This window comes from Alnus glutinosa, chromosome 14 (assembly GCF_958979055.1).
Source record: "Alnus glutinosa chromosome 14, dhAlnGlut1.1, whole genome shotgun sequence".
Taxonomy (NCBI): Eukaryota; Viridiplantae; Streptophyta; class Magnoliopsida; order Fagales; family Betulaceae; genus Alnus; species Alnus glutinosa.
In genome coordinates, this window is record NC_084899.1 from 6,223,470 (window position 1) to 6,246,249 (window position 22,780).

At 37.8% G+C, this 22,780-nt stretch overlaps 1 protein-coding gene and 1 non-coding gene across 2 annotated transcripts; one reads left to right on the forward strand and one right to left on the reverse strand.

Annotated features, from left to right (window-relative positions):
- Positions 1 to 8,715: 8,715 nt before the first annotated feature.
- Positions 8,716 to 8,854, reverse strand: LOC133858196 (small nucleolar RNA Z247). Its single transcript, XR_009898474.1, has one exon. It is a non-coding gene; the product is annotated as a small nucleolar RNA Z247 (small nucleolar RNA).
- Positions 8,855 to 12,692: 3,838 nt separating this feature from the next.
- LOC133857966 (protein arginine N-methyltransferase PRMT10) lies at positions 12,693 to 17,758 on the forward strand. The gene is made up of 8 exons (XM_062293359.1): positions 12,693 to 13,050; positions 13,502 to 13,694; positions 13,789 to 13,894; positions 14,743 to 14,932; positions 15,728 to 15,913; positions 16,017 to 16,100; positions 16,699 to 16,918; positions 17,469 to 17,758. The coding sequence occupies exons 1-7, from the start codon at positions 12,700 to 12,702 to the stop codon at positions 16,873 to 16,875; spliced, it is 1,287 nt and encodes a 428-aa protein (XP_062149343.1). The 5' UTR covers positions 12,693 to 12,699; the 3' UTR covers positions 16,876 to 16,918; positions 17,469 to 17,758.
- The last annotated feature ends 5,022 nt before the right edge of the window (positions 17,759 to 22,780 follow it).

The following is a 22,780-nucleotide window of genomic DNA, read 5'->3' on the forward strand; positions in this document are numbered from 1 at the left end:
GAAAATGAGAGTAAAAACCCTCCCACACGTTGCCTCAAGAGTTATCAAAGGAATAAGAATAATTTGTGAGAATAAGATTTTTATAAATGAGGCACGTGTGTGGAGGAGACTATTATTTTGGCCCCAGAGACATTCACAGAGATTTACAGAGTTTAAGCTCGGTACCGTTGTTTGGATGGAAGCGCAACCACTCAAGGACTTAGAGAAAGCGGATCCATCCCTATGTCATGCTAAGTGCACTTCAATTAATTAGCTGACGGGGCAGGGCCTGTGGCTATAGTTTACCTGCCTGAGGTCGCAGTAGACCGCGCAACCCTAGTACACAGGGCGTAATAGTGTACATGAGCCCTACATATGAGAAATTTATTTATCAACCAGTAATTTTATGTGTTAAGTAAAATGCCGAATTTTTTTATTTGTATTCTAGAAATTTAGATTTCAAGTGTATTTTAATAATTGTTTTAAAGAAAATGAAGTTAACTCAACCGTTTTATGGTTGAGGGTTACCTTACTGAGCATTTCTCGCTCACCCCTTATTTTGTTTTGTTTTCAAGTTATGAGCAGAGAAACCTAGGCTGCCGGGATGGGATCTAGGCTAGCATTAGGACATTGCATCTCAGTTACCTTAATAAGTGCACTTGCACAATAAATTTAATTTTTCTTTAGATTTTCAATTATTGAATCAAACATAATTGTTCTTTTCGAAATAAACGTTTCAGCATTTATTAAAGCTCTGAGTTTTAAAATCTTTATTATTTTTGTTATTTAATTCAGCATATTAGCTAGGTTGTTGGCAGACCTTACGAATTTTTGCGGTTTGGTGTATGAAAATGGACGAACCTAACCCTTAGCGGTTTGGGGGCGTTACATCTTACTTCTCCACGTCATAAGATTTCCACCAATAAACATAAAGTACCCCGAGGTAGATTTTTAGTCTGAAATATTTCTCGCCCAATCAGCGTCAGTATAGCCCTGAACTCTGAGATGATCATTCTTTGAAAACATAAGTCCTTTTTCCCGGAGATGACTTTAAGTATCGGAGGATTCTAGTTACAGCACCCATGTGTTCCTTGCTCGGACAGTGCATGAATTGGCTTACAATGCTCATAGCGTAGGCAGTGTCAGGGCGAGTATGCAAGAGATAAATAAGCTTCCCTACTAACCTTTGATACCTCTCCTCGTTTGCCGGTGTCTGGTTCGGGTATTCCCCGAGCTTGTGGTTTTAAATTGAAAAATTGAAATGACTTCTAAAAGTAAAGTGTGTGCATAAGGGTCAACAAAAATTAAAGCACAACGGAAAGTAAATGACACAGATATTTTTATTGACGAAGTGGAAACTCAATTAAGAGAAAAACCACTCCGGGGCAGCCAAACCTAGGAATTCCACTATTCAGAAGACAAAGCTAGACACAAGATAGTAACACTCACATGTACCGATGCAGTGGTCGTACCTTGATCTCTGACGTGTAACCCAACACGAACGCTTCCCAACCAGGTTCACCTACCTAAAGGGGTCTTCAATGGAACTCCTTACCTTAGAGCCGACCTCTAAGATAGACTTCGGTTTACAGCACAACACACTTGAAAAACAGCTCCAGAGGAGATATCACGTTTCTGAGCTCTAATGGAATTCACACCGAATTCTTGCAACTCTAAGTGCCCAGAGGCCCCTATTTATAGGCTGGGGGTCAGAATGGGCGTCAGGCAAAATAAGCCTGTGAGCCGTCCGGATGGTGGACCATGGCCGTCCGGACGGACAACTGTGCGACAGGATTTTCTGAAATTTTTGCCGAGAAATCTTTCCTGTATAAGAACATCGTTCGGACGGGATGGCTCGATCGTCCGGACGGACGCACATCCACTGCAAGTAATTTCCATAACAGGCTTCACGTGTCCGGACAGCTAAACTTCAACACGCAATTTCCATATCTGATACGCGTGAGTTCGGACCATAAGGGGGAGACGTCCGGACGGTTGAAGTCGAATCGTCAGTTACCATATACGATGCACCAGCGTCCGGACCACAACTGTCAGATGTCCGGACGGTTCATTTTGAACTGGGATTCTTGCCTTACAGAGATACGCGTCCGGACGGGATACCACATTGTCCGGACGGTTGATTGATCTTCCCTTTCTTGAACTTGGAAAGAATCAGTGAACCGTTCGAGAACTGATAGGCGTTCGGACGTGCTGCTGAAACGTCCGGACGGAGCAAGCTGGCACTGAAGCTTCTCGATACGATGTAGGTGTCTGGACAGAAGAAACACGTCGTCCGGACAGATGATGCTTGTCTGTCTGACATCCGGACGGAATGACAAGTCGTCCGGACGGATGGAACAGTAGACAGATGGGCGTCCGGACGGGATGACACATCGTCCGGACGGCTGACAGGGAATTTTGAAATTCTTCTGACTTCACTTTGAACAGTGGAATCCCTGTTTGCAGCATCCTTACATATAAATAATTTTGTCCAAACACAGAATGAGGCCAAAATACTAACATAAACAATAGGTGTCTCAGCCAGCTTACATTCCAATAATCCCACTTCTGATAATAAATCTAGGATATATTTTCGTTGGGATAGAAATATACCTTACTTTGATTTGGCAACTTCTATACCCAGAAAATATTTGAGTCCTCCGAGGTTCTTCATTTCGAATTCGGTCGCCAATTGCTTTTGAAGTTGTGATATTTCTTCCATGTCATCGCATGTGATAATCATATCGTCGACATAGATTATCAAGGCAGTGACCTTGCCCAATCGATATTTCAAGAATAGCGTATTCTGAGTTGCTTGGTTTGTAGCCATATTTCTTCATTGCCACACTAAACCTTCCAAACCAAGCTCTAGGAGACTGCTTTAATCCATACAATGCCTGTTGCAATTTGCATACCACTGTCGTGTCATCATTTGTTATGTATCCTGGTGGGACATCCATGTATACTTCCTCCTCGAGGTCACCATGGAGGAAGGCATTCTTTACATCAAACTGGTGCAACTGCCAGTCAAGGTTTGCTGTAAGAGATAACAAAACTCTTACTATGTTCAGCTTTGCCATTGGTGAGAAGGTTTCTTGATAGTCCACTTCGTACGTCTGTGTGTAGCCTTTAGCTACTAGCCTTGCCTTGTAGCGATCGATTGAGCCATCTGCTTTGTGCTTGATAGAGAATACCCATATGAACCCTATTATCTTCTTTCCTTTAGGTAAGGGAACAAGAGTCCATGTTCCATTTTTAAGCAGTGCATCGATTTCTTCTTTCACAGCCTGAGTCCATTTGGGGTCTGTCAAGGCGTCATGGATATTAGTAGGCACCTGGCATGAGGAGAGTTCATGCACAAATGTCTGAAGTGGTTTGGACAGCCTTTCTGTGGACACATAATTTGTAATTGGATACTTTGAGCTTCGCCCTCCAATCTCTGGGGAATATCTCCTTGGTGGCTTGCCATGGTTATGCCTGAAAGGTAGCATATAGCCAACATGTGTATCCATGTCATCAGAATTTAAGGGGATAATGGGATTTACCTCAGGCATATTTTTAGGAGATGGGTCGTCAGGTAATGAGGAGTGGGGAGTGTCCATGTCATCTTCCGGTGGTGTAGGTACTTCTCCGCGACTTGCCTCATCTTTGGAGGACAAATCTTGTCCTGCATGTACTTGTTCTTCTTCACTATCTAGAATTTCATTTACTTGGATTTCTATTTCATTAGGTCATGCCTAGTCAAGACCTAGCCAAATTGACTCTTCATCAGTAGTCTCCCCCTAAAGAGAAGAATTGGTTATTGGAGAAGGGAAGAATAGCTCGGACTCTAAAAAAGTGACATCCATAGTCATGTAGGTGCAGTGATGGACCGGGTCGTAGCACCGATATCCCTTTTGATTGAAGGCATACACCAAGAACAAGCAACGAACTGCACATGGGTCCAGTTTCATGTGCTGATTCTTATGTAGATGGACAAAAGCAACACATCCAAAAACCCGAGGCGAGTGCATTAACATGGTAGGAAAGGGAATATACTTTGAAAGAGTTTGGAGTGGACTCTAAAACTCCAAGACCTTGGAAGGCATCCGATTGAGGAGATGGACAATCGTGGAGACTGCATCAGCCCAATGTCTATTAGGTACATGAGTGCCAAGCAAAAGAGCCCGAGCAGTTTCCAGGATATGACGGTTCTTTCTCTTGGCTACCCTATTTTGTTGAGGGGTCTGCGGCAGGAGGTTTCATGAATAAGACCATGGTTCTGAAAGTAGGCCCGAAAGTGCCGATTTACAAATTCCCCTCATAGTACCACGCCCAATGATCTCTTTGGTAAGAATATCCTGAAGCAAACAGAAAATCGGAGCAACACAATTCAGGGCTGCTGTTACTTGACTCACAGACAGTAGTTTATGAGACAAAGAAGGAACAAGCATTGTATGGGTTAAAGATAATGTAGGTGGCAAATTTACTATGCCGACCTCTATGACCGGAGATAAAACTCCATTGGCATTGGCGATGCACATCTGTCGGGGCTGGGATTTTTGGGAAAAATATGCCGGGTCAAATGTCATATGATCGGATGCTCCAGCATCCACTACCCATGCATTACTGTCATCATCATCATGTAAGGGGCTAAGTAATGTAGGGCTACATATACCTAGATCGGTGGAGATCTTTTCCTCGGGTGGTTCGGCAAACTCGGCAAGAGTGGACAGAGATAGTCGGGTCTCGGCCATGGCTACAACAGTTTGGCCTGTTCCACTGTCAGAGCCGGTAGCGTCCCTGCGTTTGCGTGCCTGGAGGCCGGTCCACCACTCGGGGTACCCATGCATTTAAAGCAGGTTCCCCGAGTGTGTTTCTAGTTCCCACAGTGGGAGCACTTCAATTGGTTCCCATCCGAAGGTGCTTGGGTCTTGGAGGTTCCAGCTTTTCCATTGCTCAAAGATAGAGACTTGGTGGGAGGCAGATGTCCGGGTTTGAAGCTCCTTTAGGCTAGAACAGCTCTGGGAGTTTCGGTGGAGTCCCCGGTGATCATGACAGCTTGTCGAACAGTCTATCTGCGGACATGAGCGTACGCCTGCTCAATGGTTGGGAACAGATGCATCTATAGAGAATATCACCCTATATCTTATCAAGCCTATCATCAAGCCCATCCAGGAAGACATAACCTCGGTCTTCTTGGATCATAACATTGTAGTGTTGGATGTCAACCACGCATTCCATAGGATTTGGCCTCCGAAAATCTATCTCCCGCCATAGTCCTTGGAGGTCTGTGAAGTATTTTTCCAAGGGTCCACCGGCTTGCTTCAAACGAGTCACCCGTCGTCGAAGGTCATATACCTGAGAGGTGTCACTGCCATCAAAGAAGGTCGTAGCAATGAAGTCCCATACCAATTTCGCAGTCGGGAATCGGATGAAGTTTCCGATCAAGGCTAGGTCCATGGAATTAATTAGTCATCCCTTGATAATGGCGGCGTTGTCCATGCACCACCACTTGCAGAAGGATGGATCAGTCGGTGGTGGTTGATGAATGTCGTCGTTGATATATCCCAACTTGTCTTTGCCAGTGATATACATCTCGACAACTTGGGACCAAAGGGCATAATTGGTGTCGTCCAACTTGATGGCGATCGGTGCAATAGTAGAGTCATTGATCTGGGTTTGAGTTGAAGTTTTTGGTCAGAACTTCGTTCATCTTGTTGGTTATTTCGGTGAGTATAGAGGATGGTTCTAGAGTGTCAGGTTGTAGGGGTGAGGTAGGTGGAGGCTAATCGGCCATTGTTGGTTGGGTGAAGAATGTGTGGCGGCTAGGTTAGGGTGAAAGGGTAAGGCACAGGATCATGCCATGCTTTGATACCATATCACAATTCATGGAAAAAATACTAGTTTATTTCTTTCTTGTCTTTTACATAGAGTATACTAAATATATATACAATAGGAAGATCCTTTCTATACAAGGATAGAAGAATTCTATGGCTACTATCGTGGGCATTTCTTAGATAGAAAGATTGATATCCTTATATCATGGAATTTACAATGGAACCAATCACATAATATTCTCTTATGACAACTCATGCTAACATTATAATAGTTTTCTCTTATGGTATCGTTTGTGGGGATTGCGTTGATAAACCGAATAAGCATTGTAAAATCTTTGAGGTTTGTTTTGGGAAATTCTTTGGTTTGTAGATGCCGAAAATTCTGGGTTTGCTTGTGTAGAAAGTTTCTGAGAAAAAAAAAAAGATTGGGTATAGAAAGGAAAATTTTTCTGGGTTGTTTTGTTAGAACGAAATAGGTATTGTGTTTTGGGAGCTTTGTGAATGGGCATTGAAATTTTTTGGGGGTTTGTTTTGTGTAAAAAAAAATTCTGTAAATCGAATGGAGATTGAGAATCTTTCAAGTATTGTTGGATTTTTGGGATTTTCGGTAGAACAACTGAATGGGTATGATGATTTTCTATTAAATATTTTTTGTTGATGGCCAAATAGGTGTGATTTCCATTGTAAATTTTTGAGTTTGTTTTGAGGGGTGTTGCTATAAGAAAAACCAAACGGGTGTGAATCAATCCTATTGCAAAATTTTATTTTGGGCTTGTGTTGTTGGGTGATTCTCGGTTTGTGGATTGCTAGAGAAGATGATTAAAGAAGTTAAAGAGAAGAAAATAAGATATGTTAATTAAATATGTATACTTGTAGTATAGATCAGTGGGACATGATGAATTGTAACATGTGTTGAACCTCATAGAGTTTGAACCTTCACTGCACATCCCTAACGTGGTGAACCTCCTGAATTGCTTTGAAATATTAGTATCAGCTGTGACTTAATCTTTTGAGTGAGATCACGTAATTGCATCCAGAACCATTGTTTTGTGACTAGTTTAAATTCTTCTGTTCTTGGACAATTTAGTCTCACCTTGAGAGTTAGTTTGACCAAGATGCAACTAGGATTTAAAGCTAGATATGCTAAATACCTTTAGGTCATCTCTAGAATTTCAACTTATACATTCTAACAAAAGATTCAATTTTTACAATGTATGAGTTTTAATTATAAGCAATTATAAATATTGGATTAATATGCATGTCAACATCTAGTTAATAAGCATCATTGTAAATCAGAGTTCTTGCATGCAAAATTTTTGCGATCTCAATCTCTAACTTTTGAGAATACCACTCTAGATTTTATCTGTAGCAGCTTAACTTGTTCAACAATTGTTCTCAAGGTCTTAGGAAGTCATGTTTGAATTAAGAATGCGCATGGAAGTTGATTGTGCAATTGAATGAAGAGCATAATGAGAATTTTAGTGTTTGTATAGTTGTTGAAATTTTTAGAATGGATTTTGATTATCTTTTAAATACCCTCTAAATGTATTTTTATGATGTAATTTAGGTAGAAGTAACTAAGATTTCAATCTGGATCACAGGCAGGTAAGGGAACACTACATCAAAACCCCGACGAAATTTTAATAAAACTTTTTCAAAAGAAAAAGTCGGGGATTTTCTAAACCCTTTCAACTCTTTTAATATTATTTGCCTTTTTATATTATCATCATAATAATGCTCTTGTTATATGATGTGATTGGAATCTCATGTGACCATAATTAATTTATATTTGATCATGTGCACTATATGAATGAAGTTGATGATATCATAGTATATATTACATGTGCACTCAGTTTTACCCCCGCGGCACCATGTCATAGATGATCTGGATTATATATGTGTTATGTGTTATGTGAGTAGCATGGCAACCACACGGAAGGACGAAAGTGTGGGCTATCGACCGGGTGGCCTTCACCTAGGGAAGTTCCCAACCCGGTATAGCTCTCCCCTGTGACGACAGGATGAGCCCATAGTTATTTTTTGAGATGAGCCAAATGTGCGCCTCTCATGGTTAAAAGCGGAATTGGGCCAAAGAAGGTTAAAACTTACACGCTATACAAATGATACTTGCATTTGATCTAATTGTATTTTATTTAACTGTTTCTTTATTTGTAGAAGAATTTGAACTCTATTTAGAATTCCTGAAAAGAAAATTACACTTTTGTTTGTTGTGTTTTCCTTATTGAGTTGTCGAACTCACCCATTTCCCCCCAACCTTTTCAGGACGCAGTAAGCCGAACTCATTTTTTGGTAATGGCATAGACCTCGCTAAGAGCATTAGATCGTTGGGGGACTGACATAACTTTTGTATTGTATAGTATGTCTTCCTTTTGGAATTTATGACATTATATATATATAATGAAATTGACAGTTAATATCTATATCTAATAGAGTTGTGCTCTTATGTAAGTATATTTTTAGGCTCAAGTTTACGTTGCCCTTATATCCCAAAACTGGGGCGTGATAGAGATTGGACAAATCATTGGTTAAGTGATGAGTAGAGCCCGTATCATGATACCATGGTGGATTAGAGGTCACATGTGGGGCAATGTAATAAGCAGCTGGACCTGAGAATCACCTTGAAAGGCATGATAAAATCTATTGTAACACTTTGCAGCTAAATGACCAAGCTTACCACAAATCTGACGTACAGGTCGATTGCTGGAATTGGAATTTGAGAAATGATTGTAGGAATGAGAACGTCCTTTGCCATGTCCTCGACCACAACCCGCATAAGAGGTCCCATGGGAACTGTGTGAACCATGGGTATTGTTGTTGAAGGAGAAGATGTGACAGTGGGCCACATTGACACTTAAAGAAGAGAGATCTAGAGCAGAATTGTGAATTTCAATTCTTTGCTCATCGGTCAGTAAATGCCCATAGAGGTCTTCCATGGAGAAAGGTTCGACACGAGTGGTAATTGAAGTCACTAAAGGATCATAATCCGTGCTCAATCCATCTAAGATGTAGGAGATAGTTTCGGACTCCTTTAGAGGCTCATCAATGGCAACTAAGGTATGCGCCAAGGTCTAAGATTTTTGAAAATAATCAGCTACAGATAAAGCACCTTTCTTGGGGGTAGCAAACTGATAGGGAATTTGCATGATGCGTGCTTTGGAATGGGTGGCAAATTTTTTTTTCTAAGGTAATCCAGACATCACAAGATGTTTGGGGACCAATGACATGGACAAGAATGACTTCGGAGATTGTGGAGATAATGACACTCAAGATGAGATTGTCTTGTCAAACCCAAATTTTGTAATCGGGATTGGGAACTAAATTAGGCGAGTCGGTAGTTGTGATTGAAGAGGTGGTGGCAGAAGATATAAACTTTGGTGGACAAAGAATGGAGTTATCAATATACCCGAAAAGATTCTTTCCTTCAAGATATGAGGCCAACAAATATTGCCAAAGCATATATTTTCACGAGACAATTTAATGATTGAGTGTGGTGAGGGAGGTGGGGTTGAAAATGAAGGCCATGTGGAAGAAAAAGACGATGTGAGTCTTGGTGGCTTTGATACCATATAATAATACAAAATTGTTTTGATAAAACAGCCCGAGAAATGTTTTGGGTGTAGCTTCATATTTATACTTGGGTACAAAAACAATAGTTAATGCATAAAGGAAAAACGTACAAAGGTTACATTGCTAGCAATTTATTCTCACATAGCAGTAACGTCTTCTCATTCAAGGCAAGCAGTAACGAAGGCAAGCAGTAATGCAGTAATGTCTTCTAAGCTTTTAAGGTAGTAGTGTCATTGTCCTCAATAAAGGGTGCAAAAGAGTTCAGGCGGTGGAGCAAATTTTCTATATGTCATGGAATCATTGGTAGACAAGTGCTCGGATGATGAAACAGAATTTATGGTAGTGATTTCAAGGAGCATTTGGTTTAGAAGAAATATAGTGGTTCATGGGGGCAAGTTTAGTCATCCAAACCGCCTTATCCAAGAGGCTGAGGCTTTTTGAATGAGTATAGAATGGCAAAGGCAAAGGAAAGTGCAATTGAGACTCAATGTATTGAGAATGGACATCTACAATGGGACTTTACAAGGTGAACTGGCCATTAACCCCACCAACAGTCGCCTAGGTATTGGTGTCATTGTTCGAGATCATCGGGGTCATGTGATTGCTACTAGAAGTTAGACTACATGTATTGTATCTGAACCTGTAATAGCGGAAGAGATAGTTGCCTTGAATGTAGAAGAGTTTAGTTGCGATTTGGCTCTTCAAAGTATTATTTTAGAAAGTGATTCTTTGTAGCTAATAAATGCACCAAAGACCAAGGGACAAAATTGGAGCCGGTATGGGCAAATTGTAGAGATACTAAAGGCGTCTTAAATGGGCTACTGAGTTGACAAATTGGTCATATCAAGATAGAGGCAATTTTTGCTGTGCATGGTTTGGACAATATTGCAATAAAACAAGTCATGGATAATGTTTGAATGGAAGAAATTCCTATGTATATCTATGACTTTGTCACTTTAGAGCAACATACTCCATTTTCTTATAGCTATTTTGCTCTCGTTTCCTCAATTTATTGAATGAAAGATTGATATATATATATATATATATAATGAAAAAAGTTCTACATCACAATCAATCATCAATTGACACGTGACATGATTAATGACTCACTATAATTTTACCCTAGACCGTTCCTCACCTTCCCTCACAAAGGCGGCCAATTGCCCCTCATCTATTTAGAGGTGGCCCCCTTTTCTTCTTAAATGTTATTTTTTTAATATGATAATAAAACTCTAATTTTACAATAGACTAAATCATCAACTATGCCCAATGTCAATTGACAATTGGGTTTAATATATATCATAGCATTCCTAGTAGCCTCTCCAAAATAGCTTTTGAGTTATTTGGTGAGCCAATTTGATGAAAACACTAAAAAACCACTCACAGCAACCTCACCACTTTAACCAAAAAGTTTGGTGAGTGAAGATACTCATCAATTTTGATGAGCAATATTCACTCACCAACTCTCTCACCAATTTTGTTTCTCATTTTTCTCTCGCATGATCAGAACACTTTTTTCCTTTTTTCTCCTATTTTCTTCTCCCATCTCACATCTCTCTCACACGATGATGTCCTTATTTCATGGACATGAAAGTTTCTTTGTCCCTGACATAAACTTTGTGGTTCTTTCATTTATCTTTTCTTTCTTTCTTTCTTTCTTTCTTTAATTTGGTTGAGAAGCAACTGAAAACTTCTGTGAATTCTTAGCAATGATCTAATTTCAAGATGAAGGTGTATGGTAGCTTGTTGCATAAAAAGATTAAATAGAGAGAGAATAAAAAAATCTGAAAAAATATTATTTAAATAGAATAGTGATAGTAAATAGTTAAAATGATGAGGCTGCTGAGAGAATTTTAAAAAAGTAGCTCACCAGAATAAAGAAAAGTGGTTTTTATCTACTTTGGTGAGTAAAATTTGATGAAACTACTAGGAATGCTCTCACATGTACATAGGGATATGTAATCGAGCTGAGCCGAGTCGAGTTTGAAGATTTCAAGATTAGCTCGTTTATGAGTCGAGCTCGAATTCGAACCGAGCTATAAATTGCATGTTCAAGCTCGACTCGTTTAAAATTTGGGCGAGCTTGACCTCAAGCTCGAGTTCGTTGAAAATGACATTCGAGCCGAGTCGGGTTACTCGACAAGCTTGGCTCAACTAGAGCTTGAGGTAGACTATTAAATTTTTCAATGAGTGATCAAAACAGAATTCAAGCTCAAGTTTATGAACAACCTCTATACATTTATTAATAACATAAATATATAATATGTAACTATATAAGGCATATTATAAAATATAGTACATACCTATAGTTTATAAGTAACAAATTAACAATATGTTATTATATATAACTAGAGAGTATAAACTATGGTATATGTATAATGTAAACAAATAGTAAGTCTAATATATTCTATAAAACTAAGAAACTATAATATAAGTATAATATAATTATAATACTTTGATATATGTGTTTATATATATATACTTATATGCTAATTATTTAATATTGTTATATTGTTATATACTAACTGTTAATAACTTAATATGTTAATTTAACATACTAAATATTGATATCAAAGTATTATAATTAATATGTAATACTATATATTATACTATATTTACTATTTTACTAATATATATGTAAGATATGAATGAGCTAACAAGTCGGACTAACGAGTTGGGCAAGTGATCCGGTAGAGCTTTAAACGAACTGAGCTCGCGAGCCTTTATCGAGTTTTGTCGAGCGAGTCGGGTATGTATCACTTACTAATCGAGCGGGTTTCTACAGTAATGATCGAGTTTCTACAGTATCGAGTTCGAGTTCGGATCGGACTAAACTGAGAGGGTATCGAGCGAATTATCGAACAGACTGGTTTATTTACATCCCTACATGTGCATCTAATGATTTTTTGTTAAATGGCTGATGAGAGGACAATTTTAGTAACATAACTTACCTTAAAAATCTTTAAAGATATTTAGATATATCAGTTTGGAGTAATGTTAAGAATTATTTTTTTATCTTTCTAAAATTGATGTAGTTTTTAAAATTATCATTGACTTTAAAATGTATTATTATTAAATTTTAATCTCATGGTAATTTTAAATGCCTCATCGGTTTCAAGCCGTAAACTTTTGAAACCAAATAATTCATTATTATTATTATTATTATTATTAATTTTTTTTCTTAGGTATTCGGAAAGGACTTGACAAGGGAAACCATATACCCTTATGAAGACCGCCGTTGAAAGTTGAAACAAAAATAGTAAGCCGTCCTGTCAACTCTCGAGAGCCAAGTAGTTGCGTGAATTTTGTATTAATGTTGCTCCAAGGCCGACTGTCGAGTCCCCCAATAAAGCAATCAACAAGGCCACAACCACGACCCAACAGCACTAGCGACGTTGCCCTAAAAATCAAACCCTCTCTCCGTCTCTCTCTCAACTCTCAAGGTAGTGTAATGGGGAGCTACCAAAACGGCGTCGCGGGCGGGAAGCAGAGCGTCGCAGGCGGGGAGCAGAGCGCCGCGGTGGTGGACAAAGGCGTGGATTTCGCGCAGTATTTCTGCACCTATGCGTTTCTGTACCACCAGAAGGAGATGCTCTCTGACCGAGTCCGCATGGACGCTTACTACAACGCCATCTTCAAGAACAAGCATCACTTCCAGGGAAAGGTATCTCTCTCTCTTTCTCTCTCTCTCTGTGAGCGTGTGTTTTTGGGTTGGGACCCGAGAAAGATTGAAGCTTTGCCGTTGTTTTAATGTGGGAAAACAACGGCAAACAGGATAGGTTACCGTTGTTTTTCTTTTCTGTTTTCCTTGTGTTTTGGGGAAACTGAAGGTTCTGTTAAGAACTTAGATATAATTAATATCTTTGAAAGCGTTTTAACCAGTTTGAAATCAAGTTGGACGCAATTACATGGATCTGCAATTCAAATTATGCATAAAGAGAAAGCGCAAATAGAATGATGTTAATGATGTATCTAGTGATCCACTGTCATATCAGTTTTTTTTGGGACAGAATTTCTGATTCTGAAGAGTGTTTTTATTGGAGCATTACTTATTTTAGTTGAATTTGGAATATATATATATATATTGGGATTAATTTGGTGGGTTTGTGGGGAAGGCCGTGTTGGATGTGGGAGCTGGGAGTGGCATTCTCGCAATTTGGTCAGCACAAGCAGGTGCGAGGAAAGTCTATGCAGTCGAAGCTACTAAGATGTCAGAGCATGCACGTGCGCTTGTAAAAGCAAATAACTTGGAAGATGTGGTTGAAGTGATTGAAGGTTCTATGGAGGAAGTTACTCTGCCAGAGAAAGGTTGGTATTATTAAGTAATAGTTTGCTTTAGATTCAAAATGGGTCTTCCCCATTATGTCATGAGTATAAGTTCAGGTATTGATTTATTGTGCAGTTGATGTGATTATCTCGGAGTGGATGGGGTACTTTCTTCTGCGTGAATCTATGTTTGATTCAGTGATATGTGCACGTGACCGCTGGCTGAAGCCAACGGGAAGCATGTAGGTTTTGCAATTCATTTACACATTCTGATATTTGTTTCTGGGTTTAATCACTTGCAATGCCTTTCCATGTTTTTTTGTCGTTGTCCTGCTAACTGCTACTAAAGCAGCCGCTAGAATGATTATGAGAATTATTTTGCTTAATGATTTACTCGATTTAAGTATTTTAAGACACTAGCTATTCAAACATAAGCGTCTGTTTTTAGGTACTCATGATTTCTCGATAAGCAAGCTTGTGAGACTTGCATTATCAAAAAGGCACTATTTTCTGTAAACGCAATATATCTAAGGCTTTGATTACTAAAGCATCACAATTAGTTCACACAAAATCTGTGCTTATTCTATTAAGGAAGTTTCTTTGTGAGATCTTAATCTTTTCATGAGCATTCTTTGAGTTTCCAGTGATGTTCCACATCTGTTCTTCTGTTCTCATACATGAATACTGGGCAATTTCTGTAGCATACAAGGCCATTTATCTTTGAGGGATAGGATACTCATGTCTATGTTAGTAGATCATAGCTATGAGGCTTGGTTAGATTCGTTGGTGATTGTAGTCAACGGTCTCTTATTATACTGTCTGCTTGCCCTTTAGTTCAACTTATGAATCATGCTTTTTATGTGCTTGGAATAACTTGTATGTTTATAAAATAATTAATTGGGATGGAAAATGGAAATGATTGAGTTATTGCTGCCAGAGGTGGCTGCACCTGATGAAAGTAAGAAGATGGTTGATTGAGCTTGTTGGAAGTGTTATGAATTTATTAATACAAAAATAAATTAATTTCTGGGTGGTTTCAGTTTGTATTTTTGGAGAGTTGTTGTATGACCCAGAAATTTTGGTTTCACAGGTATCCTAGTCATGCCCGCATGTGGGTGGCACCTATCAGGTCTGGATTGGCAGATCAAAAAATAAGTGACTACGAGGAAGCTATGGATGATTGGTACCATTTTACAGATGAGACAAAAGCTTACTATGGTGTCGATATGAGTGTTCTTGCAAAGCCTTTCTCTGAGGAGCAGAGAAAATACTATCTTCAGGTTAGTTCTCCATTTTTTTAGGGCACTCTAATTTTATTCTCTTTTGGGTTTATCAGTGACCACCTGACAAGTACATCATTCCTCCCCTCTTTTGGTGTTGCATAAGTGTGAAATGTGGATGAACTTTGTATTTGATGTTGTAATGTTGCCCAAACTCACCCCCGATTGTAAGTAATACTTGCTCAAATGAACAAATATTCTGAAGCAAAAGAAACCTATATCATTGGAACTATCCACCCCCCCCCCCCCCCCCCCCCCCCCAACCCCCCCCCAAAAAAAAGAAAAAAAGAAACCAAAAGTCATAGACACCTTCCCTTATTTTCTAATCTGTTCTATTGCTCTTTCATCCAGATATTATGACAATTGAAATATCTTCTCTTTGGATGATGATTTAAATAATTTTTTTTTTCTCGATTTGGATTTAATTCATGGTATCGTTTAGATTTGCTGATTCACACATCCAGATTGGATCTTGAGTTCACTCTGTATGTGGAATTATGAATTATATATCAAGCAGGCTTAATGGACTTGCTAAAGTTTTCTTTCAAGCCTCTCTTATCTAAACTTTGTAGATCATTTCACTGCTAATACTGCTGATCTTTGGGAGTTACCTGTAAAAGGTGGTCCTAATCCTTTGGGATGAGCAAGCCATCTAAAGAATTGCACTGAATGCTTGTCTGTCTCAAAGGATAAGAAAGATGTTTATAAATTTGGCTTCTCTTTGCCATGGAAGTAAGATAGACTTCTTCTTTGTGTCATACAACAGATTAAATGTTTGCTATATAATTTCTGTAGACATCATTGTGGAACAACCTGCATCCACAACAACTTATAGGATCGGCAGCTGTTGTAAAGGAGATTGATTGTTTAACTGCCACTGTGAATGACATCCTTAAACTCGGATCAAATTTTTCGTCATCAATAACTTCAGAGAACACGAGGCTCTGCGGGTTTGGCGGATGGTTCGATGTTCATTTTCGAGTGAGTTGATATTCAATAGCCATTTTTATTATTGCATGCTAGGACTCTAAAGCATCTGCATGCTAATATAATATGATATGTTATATTTTTTGGTTGCAATTAGGGAAGGAGTGAGGACCCAGCTCAGCATGAGATTGAGTTGACAACTGCTCCTAGCATTAATAATGGGACACATTGGGGCCAACAGGTCTGTGCAACAAACAAAAACATCTTCTTCCTTTAAGTTTTAATTCCTCTTATAAATATATGAAAAAATAATTAAGTTTTGTGTTCTTTAAGGAATAGCTGGAAAAATGTTGTATTTGTCTTATTAAAACCATAATTGGCCATTCTCTGTGTGGTCAGTTATATTATTGAATTGCCATTGTGCATATTTTGGGTTCATTTTCTGTAAGTAGCCTATTCAGTAAAGAGCTTAACCTTTGGATCAGTAAAATATGCATCAGCAGCTAAATGGCCTCCTGTCTTAGGTTTATATGCTTCATACTCACGGGTGTGTTACCAATATCAGCCAAATGATGGACAGAGGCATTTTTAATTTTCATAATGATATTATAAGTCTATTTGGATGGTCTTTAAAAGCCTCCATCATTTTTCTAGTATCTTCTTTGTCATGACATTTTACTTATATTAGAGTACATAGTTGTAGGGCCTATCCATTGCATTGAATTCCATATGCTAGTCTGATGCAGAGATGCATTTTTTTTCTTTCTTTTGTAGATTACCGTTTGCTTAGTTAAATTATCTGTTAATCCTCCAAGTTTTTCCTCTTGTTTATTGGACAGGTATTTCTCTTGCATCATCCAATCCGTGTCAGTGAAGGGGATGACTTAAATGTTTCTTTCTTGATGAATCGCTCAGAGGAAAATCATAGGCTCATGGAGGTTGAGCTGGGCTGTGAGATCAAACAGCATAATGGCAAGCTGCTTCCAGCTTTCAAGAAGAAGTTCTTCATAGAGTGAGAAAGAAGATAGATCCGATATTTTCAATTGAACATTAGCAAAGGTATGTCTGTTAGCTTCTTGCAAGATCATGATGTAATGTGTTTATACTGCCATGGCCCTAGATTGATCTGGTTCTTCCAGATAGGCCTCCTTTGCATGCAAGATCCTCTGTGCTCATACATGCCATTCGATCTGGTAGTTGATTTATTAGAGAATTGCTTGACATACCTAACCTATTAGAGAATATTCTGGAAAAAAAAAAAAAAAATAGCCAGTATTCCTGTTGGTGAATGACCCAACTTTAGGAGTTTCACTAAAGAAATTGTTAATACTTCAAACTCTGATTTAGTACAGGATTCAGATTTTTTTTTTTTTTAACCATATGAAACTACTAGTTAAATTTAAAATAATTTGATCATCCTGAATTGAAAAACTGATCATATAGGTTGTACCCATTATAGTTGAGTAATGTTGGGTGCTGCTGAAGATGTGTTTGTGTATGAGGTCTTGGTTCAAAGTTTTCTAGTATGCATTTGGCACTTATACTCTAATTTTCCTGCCTTTAATTTTCTTCATTGGTGCCTGACAATATAGCTATGATTTGTCTACAGATGCGCTGGGATGACAATCTTGTTGGATGCTTCTTGTTCTTTTTCATAAAGAAATGAAGTTACTGAGTGGTCCTGTGACTACAATATTTTGCTATTTTCCTGTGTTTGGATGCAATGAACACGTCCACCAGTATGTCTACTGCTGTCTGGATTCCCAGATGTGGCTGGTTCTAGAAATCTATCTGAGTTCCTGCTGGAGTTTGCCATTTTTGCCACTTGAATGTTCTTTTTTGTTCCTAACGATTAGTTATATGTTAACTTCGTCAGGATTTTCTCGCAAAAAGCCTAAACTCTTTTCCTTTTCCTTTTTCTTTTTTTTTTTTTTTTTTTTTTGGGTATACAAAATGTTTTGTAGTAAAAAAGATACAACAAAATGTCTGGTATGATGTTTATAGGAAATTATCATACTGGATTGAGAGCCAGCTATGCTTATGATTCTAGATCGTTGACCCGTCACTTCATATATGCACGTAAACGGTAGATCTATTTGTTAATGTGTTTTAAGACGTCTACTTTGTTTTTGGTTTGAAAATGTATATTGATGTGACTGTTTTGAGTTGTTTGTTAATGGATTTGTCTTGAGAAAAGGCCGGTAAAAGTAGAATCTAGTGCGTTCTACTCGGGGCATTGTCTCCCTCTCTTCTGTCTTTCGGTTACAGATAACTAGACCTGCAATGTTCATGCGTAGACAGCTAATGAATGCTTACATTAGACTCTGTTATCACATGAACAAGCATGCCTTTTGATAACCTGAAGCTCAAGACATTTAAATTCGATAGTCAACTCATGGGAAGTCCAATCCCACGCACTCAACATCTGCCAAACTTCAGGCTTTTTTATTCTCATTGCTGCGCGTTTTCGCCATTGACCTTTCTATAAGATCTGGTAGCTCTTACCTTTTCTTCTGCATCTTCCATTGCTGCGCTGCATCCTTGTTATTGTTGTCCTGAAGAATGCATAGATCATTGAGCACGTCTCGAGCTTCTGATGAGTTCTTGGTGAACCTGTTGCCTGCTGATCATATGGGCTCCCCCCCACCTCTGAAAGCTGCAGCTTCCATTAAAGACTTGCCAATGTATAACTCCATTTCTGATCATTCAGCTAAAAAAGATGTTGCTCCCCAGCATAGGGCGTCGGGAGAGAATGCCGTTCACCTGATTCCGCTCGTGTTAATTCTCTGTGGTTTGATTCTTTGGATTTTCTCCAGTTCAGGTAAGGTGTGATGAATTATTAGTCATGGAACTGAATCCTTGACCTCTTTCTTGCTTTGCTGTAATATTGTTGTCAACTGGGTGTTGATTTTTAATGGAATTGAGAGAAGAAACTGCTGGCAACCTCCATTGTCGAGAGGAAAGGAAAATACTACTTCATTTATCCGTGATTAATATTGTTTGTTGAATTGTTACTTCTTTTTAGCAGGTACGAGCTTATATGATTTGATGATAATAATAAATTAAAAAAAAGGGGTTCATTTGGCCAATGATGCATATAGTTTTAAACATCACAAAATTCTTCTGAACTTCGATCCACTCGATTTGAAACTACTTTCTCAAAGTTAAAAAAACTCTCAATTTCACGAGTAATTTTACATGTACATCAAGTGTCTATCAAGTGTCCATCAAAAAATGAGATGACATTTAAAATTACCATTAGGCATGTGATTGATCAAATGATGATTTTAAAAGTCAGCTCATTTTTTTATGAACATTTGATGTACTATTAGAATTACTTTAATTTCACCCCCTCAAACTTCTAATTTGATGCAATGACCTTTATGCCCTTGAAACGTTAATAAAATTCAAAATTTACCCTCAATTTCAAATTAAAAATTAAAAAAGAAGTTAACCTTGTGACCCAGTGTGGGTCTGGTGACTCACGGCTGTGGGTCAGCCCATTTTTTTTATTATTAAATTGAAAAAAAAAAAAAAAAAAACAAAGTGAGTATTTTAATAATTTTTTTAGGCATCCGTTAGGATTTACTGTTAAATTCTAACGAAAGGGGGACATTGCAACAAATTTAAAGATTGGTGGGTGATTAAGAGTTTTTGAACTTTGGAAGGTAATTTCAAATGAAGTACAAATTCAAGGAAGAAGCGGTTTTCAATCTTCAATCTAGGTAAGATCTTACTAATAATAAAATAAGTTTCTCCTAATTATCCCAATTGTGGTTGATTATCTACCATATTAAGGAGCAAGATACTTCAAGCATTCCTTTACTTGTAAACCAATCTTTTGCTTCCAAGCAACGTCCACATATCAAAAAGATGGCTGGCGAAAAGCGATATTTCAACTTCTAACGTTAGAACTTAGAAGAGTGTATTGCTTTCAAAAAGGAAACCTTATATTATCATATTATACAAGAGGAGGTGGATGTCTCATATTAATGCTTTAATGTAGGGCTCGGAAAAAGGACAAAGAAGAATTGCAGTAGATCTAGGCCGTTAATTCAAAATGAATACGTTGAATTTAGTCACGTAAGATAATAATAATAAAAGAAGCTAATAGGTGGTCAACCACTTATGAGTATGGTTGAGAAAGAATATACAAGCAGTTGTGGTTAGCAGTTAGAGGCCGCAACCGCTTTATATGTTTATTAAATTTTCGTAATTATAACCGCTATGTCTTAGGTAGTTAGCGGTTTTAAAATAGCAGCTGATTAACAGTTATTGAAACTCATAATTGCTTTTTAGAAATATGCATATTTTGATGTTTTGGGCTTTCATTGAGTCTCTTTTTAGGGCATATTTTAAATGGTTTTGGTTGGTTTTTTTTTTTTTTTTTTTTTTTTTAATAGAATACTTCAAAATGTAACAAAACTAAAAAATATTATTATTATTATTATTATGTATGAATAAAGATCAATTTCATTGAACTCAAAATAAAAACCCTATATCAAACACATTAAAACAACTTCGTTTTTTGTGTGTGTGTGTCTGTGTGTATAAGGGTATGCGTTTAACGGTTTTACAAAAGTGGTTATGCAGTTATTAAGCAATTAATAACTGTCCGTTTGTATACCTCTATGGTTGAGCCAGATGGTCGACCAATGCAAATGTGTCAACTCACCCCCTCACCCTCTGAAAGTAGTGGTCCCCCCAAGGGTTTCTGACCTTCATAGTTCCCACGACGGTGGGTGTTGTTGTTTTCTGGAGGAGAAATGATACAAAGGAGACACTTGACCGTCCCTTCCCCCTTCTTTTCATTAAAAAATGAATTATATTTTTTAATGAAAAGAGGGAGAGAGGGAACAGTCAAGCGTCCCCTTTGTATCATTTCTCTTTCTGGAGAAGGGAAGAGTAGCTACCTACCCTCTTAAGGGTGGTCGGGCCACTTCAACCACCTCATTAGGATGCTAACCACCCCTTCAAAGGGTGAAGGGATGGTTGGCCACCCTAACCACCCCTTGGGAGGTTGTCAATGACCCTTCCAAAAAGTAAAATAGTAGTCTACCACTCTTAAGGGGATGACCACCTTTACTTAGCGAAAAATCAACTAAATTCAGGCTTGCTCAAGTACTTTTCTTGTTTCAATTCAGATTTGATAGCAACTAATTATTCGTGCATAATTGTTAGCGGATAAAGACAGCTGAAGCTCCTACAAACATGTGAACTATGGTGTAGTGTAACAGTCAACAAACAAGCATGGATGGCATGTTCTTTGGGAGTCATGATTTGTTTTGGCAAATACAAATACCCGCATTAAACAAAAATAAAAAGACTTAAAGTCAAAAAAGTAAAAATTGTGGTTAAGGTATAATGTCTTAAAGGCCTAACCATTGATCCAAAAGTTATTTGGTTAAAATTTTAATCTTTAATTTCTTAACATTTCACCACGCTTTCGAATCGACGTTCACAACAACAACTTACTCTATCAGCATTGATTTGATGGTAACCATTTCTCTTTTGAGAGCTTAATTAACGTATCGGTATTCATTAACTTAATACTATGCTCATATATAATAACAAGACATTTTAATCTAACTCGTAGGTTGTCTCATCCGTCCCTCAACCCCTATAATATCTGCTATGAAACAACTGCTAACGACTTAATCATTAATAAAAAAAAAAAAAGTCTTAAGACTGTCGGAGACCAATTTGATTAAACTCTTATGATAGTAAATCGTAATATATAACAAATTAATGATTAGGATATGTGTGGTGTTAATATATAGACAACACCAAAGGTACGTGTGAGGTAGAGTTATTAATGAGAGATTTCCTGATTTTTCTTTTTAATTACAAGGATATTATTTTATTATATTTTTATTTTCTGTTTTTCTTCTTCTGTTAATTTATTTGCATGCTTGAAAGATTCGATAAATATTATCAATAGAATTCATGCGCGAGGTCGGGAAAGTGTGGAACCAAACTGATAAAAGGCGTGACCGTGTCCTTGTGGTGCACGCAACATCACCTTTAAAACATCCTCTCTCTTTTTTTCTTTTTTTTTTTTATTATTATTATTTTGAAAAAAAAAAAAAAAAGGTTCAAATTGTAAACATAATGGTTGAGGCATATAATTTTATGATATATATTTTATACAAATTAAATCGTTGAAATTCTACTAATTCAGTCTCTAAAAATGACATGTATTCATTGAGCACGTATAAAGTTTTCTTTACAATAGAGAAGGCTTACCCAGACCCAATGGACTCGGCCCGAACCTGTCAAATACTAATTCAAATGGATCTGGCTTTTACATCAAATTATTTCCTATATATATGCTGCTGAATGCGCTCCATGTAAACACTAAAATGTTGGAAAATGATATTTGTACAATACATGTACAACAACTTCACAACACCCCTTCATATGGGATGGGTCCCAGTGTGTGAGGTCCACCCCCATGTAAGGGAGTGTTGTAAAGTTGTTGTACCTGTATTGTGTAGGAAACAACCCTCTAAAATGTTTTCATCAACGGAAAATGTTTTCCCTGTGAATATATGTTTAGGGCACGTTGTGAATATCGTTGTTGGTCTTTCGGTGTTGATTTTTACTTGGATGAACAAAACGGACGTGTTGACGTACATATTGAGGAGGCCTAGTCAAATAGAACAACTAGAACTAATGAACTACCTCGTTGGCTGCTGCTGCTGCCTATTAGAATTCAATCTCTAATTCCATTCCATTCTGTTACTCCATGTGTTTGACTTCTGTTTTAAATCCATAAAATTCCCATTGAAACGTACAGAATTATAATAACAACGCCAGATGGTCTACGCAACCAATTAATTGTAGAATGAATTACATAATCACATATTAAATTCCTTAATCACCAAATCAGAAAGAGATTAACATGATGGAATAATTAAG